Genomic DNA, 7,607 nt, shown 5'->3' on the forward strand with positions numbered 1-7,607 from the left:
ACGGAGGTCTCTATGTCTTTAGTGGGAGTATTTTGGGAGTTTGGGTTAACCTTACTATATAACAAACATGGTAGGCTGAGTGTGTTCATATGTGTAGGGTGATTGTACGTATATGGGCGTCTATGACTAATTGACTATAGTGGGTTTTGTAATTAAAAAAAACAGAGAGGGAATAACAACATTTGGTCTACCTCAATCATGCTGATCGAATTGGCAGTTGGAAAGGACGACGAAGCCACGAGCCATTGCGCCCGGCCGGCCGGCGCGGCCGCCTATAAATCCCATGCAACCTCCGTTCTAACGCGCGCCATGCATATCGCTTTCGACCAGCCTCGATCGAACGAAATATAACTACCTGCAGCCAGCTGCCACGCTCTTAGAAAGACGCACACGCAAAACAAACAACAGCTTGAATTTGAAAGCCAAGCTGCCGAGAGAGACAGAGAGAGAGAGAGAATCGTGTGTATCATTCGTTCATCGATGGCGAGGCTTAGGCTGGTCTTGTTTGTCGCCGTCGTCGTGTCCGCGGCGCTCCTGCCGCCGCCCGCCGCCGTCGCGCAGCTGAGGACGGACTACTACGCCAGCACCTGCCCCAACCTCGAGTCCATCGTCCGGGGCTCCGTCAGGCAGTCCATGGCGCAGTCCCAGATCGCCGCGCCCGCCGCGCTCAGGCTCTTCTTCCACGACTGCGCCGTCATGGTACGCCCAGACTCCATCCTCTCCTCTCGCAAGCAGCGCAATAGCGCGTGCAGCCGATCGATCGACCGAGCTCAACCGTCGTGTGCGCCATCCACTGATCAACGACCGAACGTCGATCGTCTGAATGATGCAGGGCTGCGACGCGTCGATCATGATCGTGAACTCGACCGGCGACGACGAGTGGCGGAACTCCGCCAACCAGTCGCTCAAGCCGGATGGGTTCCAGGCCATTCTGAGCGCCAAGGCCGCCGTGGACAGCAACCAGCAGTGCCAGTACAAGGTGTCGTGCGCGGACATCATCGCCCTCGCCGCCAGAGAAGCCGTCTACCTGGTACGTACGTGCGCTATTCGTCATCTTCCATGCATGCTTCCATGTTACATATACACCTTCTACAAGCATGCATATATGTTGTCAGTCGTTGGTACTTTGTTCAAAAAGAAATCTTTGTCATCAGTTGCATATATATGCTGTGCAAGTGTGCATGATGCAACTAACTTTCTGCATGCATCGGTTGCAGAGTGGCGGGCCGTACTACCAGGTGGAGCTCGGCCGGTTTGACGGCAGGGTGTCGACCAGAGACAGCGTCCGGCTGCCGAGCGTCAACTTCAACCTCGACCAGCTCAACGCCTTCTTCTCCGGCCTCGGCTTCTCCCAGGCTGAAATGATCGCCCTCCTAGGTAAACGGCACCGCCGGCGGCTGCTCGTCTCGCAATTGCCAACCTGATCGATCCTGACCTTGCCAATGCAATCCACCTGCAGGTGCGCACACCCTCGGCGCGGCGGACTGCCCCTTCTTCCAGTACAGGATCGGTAGCGACCCGAGCATGGACCAGGGCCTGGCGTCGCAGCTGCGCGGCACCTGCGGCTCCAACCCCAACAGCGGCTTCGCGTTCTTCGACCCCACGCCGGTGAGCTTCGACAACGCCTTCTACCGGAACCTGCAGGGCGGCAGGGGGCTGCTGGGCTCCGACCAGGTGCTGTACAGCGACCAGAGATCCCGCAGTGCCGTCGACAACTACGTGTCCAACCAGGGCGCCTTCTTCACCGACTTCGTCGCGGCGATCACCAAGCTCGGCAGGATCGGAGCCAAGACGGCGGCCACCGGCGAGATACGCCGCGACTGCCGGTTCCCGAACTAGCGATCGAGCAGCTGTGGTGTAGTTAGTCGGTTAGCCTTGCTGGCCGGTTCACATCATGATACATATATGTATATCAGTATATGTACCACATATACTACAGTATATAAGAGTATATACAAGTCTATGATGGCTGTAATTTATAATAAGTTGATTCAGTGGCTTCATGTCTTTGGCGGTATCGCCGGACAGCTTTTTGTCCCAAAGAATGTTTTCTAAGATATATTGGCTGCTGAAAATTTTGGCTACTTTGAAGAATCTGCTACCTCTCGGGATTTGTTTGGATGTATTCGTAGGTATCTGCATCATCAATCTATATGTGTCGAAGTAGATTGAGGTAAAAATTAAACTAAATTTTACTCTAATCAACTTTCGTAAGATGGGTGCATCCAAATAAGACCAAAAGATGTTGGGAAGCCATGCATCGCAAACAGTTCTCCGAGGGCAGTGTACATGATATATCCAACTCCCAAGTGTCTAAAACCTTGAATGCCCTAGAGCGCTGGTCAGTGCATGGTGGAGGATGCATGCAAATTAAAGTGTAACACAAGTAAACCAATAGAGCTCTGTAAGGCTCGATTCATGGTGGAGACATAAGGGAAAAAACACACTAGATGAAATCAGGATGCACAAGCTCAGAAAATAATGATGATGCACCAAAATGAAAGTATGGCAGAGGCCCTACCTAGCAATAGCATTGAGTGCTCCACTGGAGCTTATGATATCTTGTTTGGTTAGTAAATAAATGCACAATATTTCATTATTTACACCTTTTTAAATTTGGTCTAATAAACTTTACAATTTCCTACTTGAGAGAGAGAGAGAGAGAGAGAGAAGTTTTAAGTCTTCGTGATGTTGCAAGGTGACTAAGTCAATAGTCATGCAAGTGTACCACTCTCTCAAGTTGGTGTAGAAAACAAGCTGGTCGACAAGGCTATCTAAGAAAGAGTTAGGGCAGTCCTAATGGGCAGTTTCTTGACTCAGTTTCCAAGAGACAAATAGAACAATTAATTAGCTATAGAAACTATCTTCTCCAACCCACAGTTTTTACAATAATTAATATACAAGAGATAACTTAAATTTAACACAAAAATACAATAGATCAACTATGGCAAGCAACCATGTAGCCTACTGTAAGGGCAGTTTACGATCTCATCATCAAACAATATACATGATCTCATCATCTGATTGCACATCATATATAGTACCAGCAAACATAATGCCCAACGATTACAATAGTTTAGGAATAAAGGTAACAGAAATCACATATAGTTGATAAACAAAGAACTAAAGTTCAGACAATGCATATAGCAAAATAATAATAAAATGGCATCATCCAGAAGCCATATTTGCATCAGGTCACGCAACAGTCCAGAATCAAACAAGCATAAACTCCAGAAACCAGGTCACCAGCACTCCACACGCAAAATACCTTGAGCTCCAGCAGTCATCAGCCGCACATGACTTCAGTCACCATATCTCTGCAGGACATAACAGTAAACATAGATGAACTAGCATGAACAGATGTGTACCTAAAACAGATAGCGGCAGCACATAACAGCAAACAAATAACAGCGCGTCGTGGAGGTCTATGATCTTGAAGAGCTTCTCAGGGGAGCGGCGGCCGATGCTGATGGCCTCGGCGAAGCCGAAGAGCTACAGCGCGGCGCCCTTGACGGCCTCAGCGAAGGGGGTGTCGTGCGTGGCGGGCGCTGAGGCGGCGGAGATGGTGGCGCTGGAGATGGGAAGGTCGTGGAAGATGTGGAAGCAGAGGCGGCGCTCGCTGGCGAAGACGCCGCGGACGGCGGCGCGGGCGGCGCGGATCCACCGGCGGATCTTGGCCTCGAGCGCGTCCCACTCGAGGCGTTGGACGTCGCCGATGCTGAGGCGCTCGACGCCGAGCCGGCGCAGGGAGGCGTCGACGGCGGGCTTGCGGACGGAGGCGTACACCTGCGCACACTCGCGGCCGTACCCGGCGGCGGCCATGCGGGACGCGATGGCGCGGAGGTTCGCGACGGCGTCGTCGGGCAGTAGGTCGATCTCGCGGATGCTCCGGAGCGAGCGGTAGGCGGTGCTGCGGCGGCCGATGGAGGAGAACACGGAGTCCTCGTCGGCGGGGGTGGCGGCGGCGGGGAGGTCGGCGGAGGAGGCGGAGTTGGAGCGGTCGCTGTTGATGGAGAGCGAGCTGAGGTCGGCGAGCGCCTTCTAGGCCGAGCGCGGGAGAATGAAGGCCGGCGGCGGCGGAGCATGAGATCCGCCATTGATGACCAAGACATCGGTCGTTTCTCCCCAACGCGAACGAGCCGGTGTCGATGTGCCTCGTGCCTTGCGTAGACGTCGTTCCCTGAACAAGAAATCATTTCTCTGTTTTTCCTTCTCTCCCTTTATTTATTCCAGTGTCATGTCAGCAAAATGATGAGGTGGCAAGGTAATTAATAGAGATAGAAACTGCCTCTTAATTGCCATTGGGACTGCCCTTAGGCTACTAAACCAAAGCGGCTACGACAGAAGCGCCCAGTGTGTCTTAGAAATATAGTTTGTACTCCCTTCATCCAAATTATAAGTTATTTCAAGATGGTATCATTAATTATATTTTTATAGTATATCTCTATTTGATGCCATAAAACTTTATAATTTTTTTTATAATTTTGATCAAACTTAAGTTAGTTTAACTCTCTAAAATTCTTGGAATGACTTACTGTGGGGGTATAAACCCCTATACCCTTACGGCTAGACTTCGGCCAGGAGGCTTGGCCCATTACGAGACGAGTTCAAGGCTTGATCCGACAACCTGGAGTTTCGCGCAAGGAAACAAGATGTGGAGATCAAGCAGGATTCTAGTCGGTTAGAATAGGAATTGATATCGAATTATCCATGGCAATTGTAACCGACTAGGATTAGTTTCCAGATCTGTAACCCTGCCCTCCAGACTATATAAGGAGGGGCAAGGGACCCCCCTAGACAGATTATCTCTCAACACAATTCAATACAACCAGACGCAGGACGTAGGTATTACGCCAACTCGGCGGCCGAACCTGGATAAAAAGCTTGTCCGTGTCTTGCGTCACCATCGAGTTCGTAGTTTGCGCACCGTCTACCGATAAACTACTACCGTGGGTATACCCCAAGGTAGACTGCCGACCAGCTTTCGTCGACAGTGGCGCGCCAGGTAGGGGGTGTGCGTACAACTTCCCAGACGAACAAGATGGCCATCATCCCCGACTTCGTGGCCATGGTGGGCGGCTTCACGTTCATCGTCGCCTTCAACAGCTTCACCGCCATGACCGCAGAGGAGGCGTAGATCCGATCTACGTCAATCACTTCTTCATCAACATCGACCACGATGATTCCGGCGGCAGCCTGCTCGAGGACCACTTTGTCGGCGATATCATCTACACTACGACCGAGTTGGACTCCAATTCCATCTAACAAGTTCGAGTCCAATGTTTCTGTCCCAACTCGATCGTACCTGCGTGATGACTCCGTATACATGGAACAAAATCTAATCTACATGCAAGCAAGTATACGGAGGCCACATCCGATCTACAGTATCATGCAAGGCCAATTGCATGTAGGGGGTATGCACACATGCAGCCTGACCAAGGATGCAAGCTCATACGCGTCCAGCTGCTTGATAACTTCCACGGCGACGTGACGTCTTGGTGCAGCTCATGACAAACTCGTCGATCTATCAAGCCATGAAGCGACCCATCGAAGCTCTCAAACATGATCCTCCGAACTGCCTAGCGAGCTTCTCGACTTACTTGCTCCTGCCACGTCGCAATGATGATCGCCGCGAAGAACAGCGCTACGACAACCGCGACCACCGTCATGACAGCAAGTCAAAAAGCTCGAGGGCCACATAATTCTGTCACCACCGACCAGACTTTCGTCCAAAGATAAGTACACTTCTAATATTTTATTTATTTTTGGCATAATATTTTTTATTATCCTTCAAAACAACTTTTTTAGCCGACTAGTTTTTTCTCCTACACGAGCTTTCCAGAGTCGGTACTGTCTCCGACTCCTACCTACACGTGCACGAGATCCGCCCTCTGCGTTCCGGATGGTCGGCAGTAGCTCTCTGACGTGGCTGACAATCCTACGCGTGCCTAGGTTCCGCACCTCATGCTGATTGTTGGCTAGACCAGAGCTGGTACAAGCTCTAGGATGAATTAACTACTCGTGCTAATTTTATAACAAAAAATCTAAAACTTATCTTAGTACTGATTTTTTTTTCTAAATGTTATTTATACATCATGTACTACCAATTCTTTATATTTATTTTTCAGGAGTTTGGCCCAGTCGACAAGCTACGCTTGGAGACTCGTCGACTATTCCCTACGCTGTGCCCGGAGACTGCTCCGACCACCGAGCACGTTTACGTTCCCAACCACGCTCAGCGACTTGTCGACTACTCTCTATGCTGTGCTCGAAGACTGTGCCGACCACCGAGCACGTTTACGTTCCCAACCACGCTCGGGGACTTGTCCACCGGTCCCTACGCCGTGCTCGGGGACTGTGCCGACCACCGAGCACTATACGCTCGGGGACTGTTCGACCAGCTCACCAATTTGAGAGTTTTGGGACTGTACCGACCACCGAGCACTATACGCTCGGGGACTGGTCGACCAGCCCACCAATTCAACAATCCGAAGACTGCACCGACCACCGAGCACTTGACGCTCGGGGACTGGTCGCCCAGTCTATCAGCTCGGAACTTCAAGGACTGCACCGACCACCGAGCACTCGACGCTCGGGGACTGGTCGCCCAGTCTATCAGCTCGGAACTTCAAGGACTGCACCGACCACCGAGCACTCGACGCTCGGGGACTGGTCGCCCAGTCTATTAGCTCGGAACTTCAAGGACTGCACCGACCACCCAGCACTTGACGCTCGGGGACTGGTCGCCCAGTCTATCAGCTCGGAACTTCAAAGACTGCACCGACCACCGAGCACTCGATGCTCGGGGACTGGTCGTACAGTATAGTAACGCAGAATTCTAAGGAGCGCACTTGGTGCTTGGGGACTGGTCGTCATACTATTATACACCCGGGGACTGGTCGATTAGTCTATTCAATTGCAGACGGACTGGTAAATTCAATTTTTTAGACCTTGCTACAAGGCTCATACTTCGCCTTCCAGCAAGCTCGGGGACTACATCGGTACGATGCATCTGGCGATGCATCTCAGTTACAGAATTTCTTTGAGGACTTTTATTTTGACCCTGGCACCACGTGCCTACGTCACCTACTACCAGGCTCGGGGACTAAGTGGGCACACTTCACCTTGCGGTGAATATGCTTGCTTTTTTGATGTTTATACCTTTCAAAAAAGTAAAGTGGGCACACTTCACCAGGAAAGAAATCTTTTTTAATTTAGAGCACCACGCATTCTTCGAACAACTCGCTTCTTCGATGTCAATGTTGATCAACTGTCTTTTGAGTTGGTCAAAGAACCGTTGCAACTGTTTGGGCGACTTTCCCACTTATTGAAGACGTCAAGTCTCACTGATCGAAGAAGCTCAAGACGGCGTGTTACATCACAATACATGGTGCTCGGGGACTAGCTGTGGGGGTATAAACCCCTATACCCTTACGGCTAGACTTCGGCCAGGAGGCTTGGCCCATTACGAGACGAGTTCAAGGCTTGATCCGACAACCTGGAGTTTCGCGCAAGGAAACAAGATGTGGAGATCAAGCAGGATTCTAGTCGGTTAGAATAGGAATTGATATCGAATTATCCATGGTAATTGTAACCGACTAGGATTA

General features: G+C 50.9%; 1 protein-coding gene across 1 annotated transcript; it reads left to right on the forward strand.

The window, feature by feature from the left end:
* Positions 311-2,045, forward strand: LOC8063808 (peroxidase 45). The gene is made up of 4 exons (XM_002437469.2): positions 311-699; positions 833-1,030; positions 1,218-1,377; positions 1,460-2,045. The coding sequence occupies exons 1-4, from the start codon at positions 481-483 to the stop codon at positions 1,837-1,839; spliced, it is 957 nt and encodes a 318-aa protein (XP_002437514.1). The 5' UTR covers positions 311-480; the 3' UTR covers positions 1,840-2,045.

This window comes from Sorghum bicolor, chromosome 10 (assembly GCF_000003195.3).
Source record: "Sorghum bicolor cultivar BTx623 chromosome 10, Sorghum_bicolor_NCBIv3, whole genome shotgun sequence".
Taxonomy (NCBI): Eukaryota; Viridiplantae; Streptophyta; class Magnoliopsida; order Poales; family Poaceae; genus Sorghum; species Sorghum bicolor.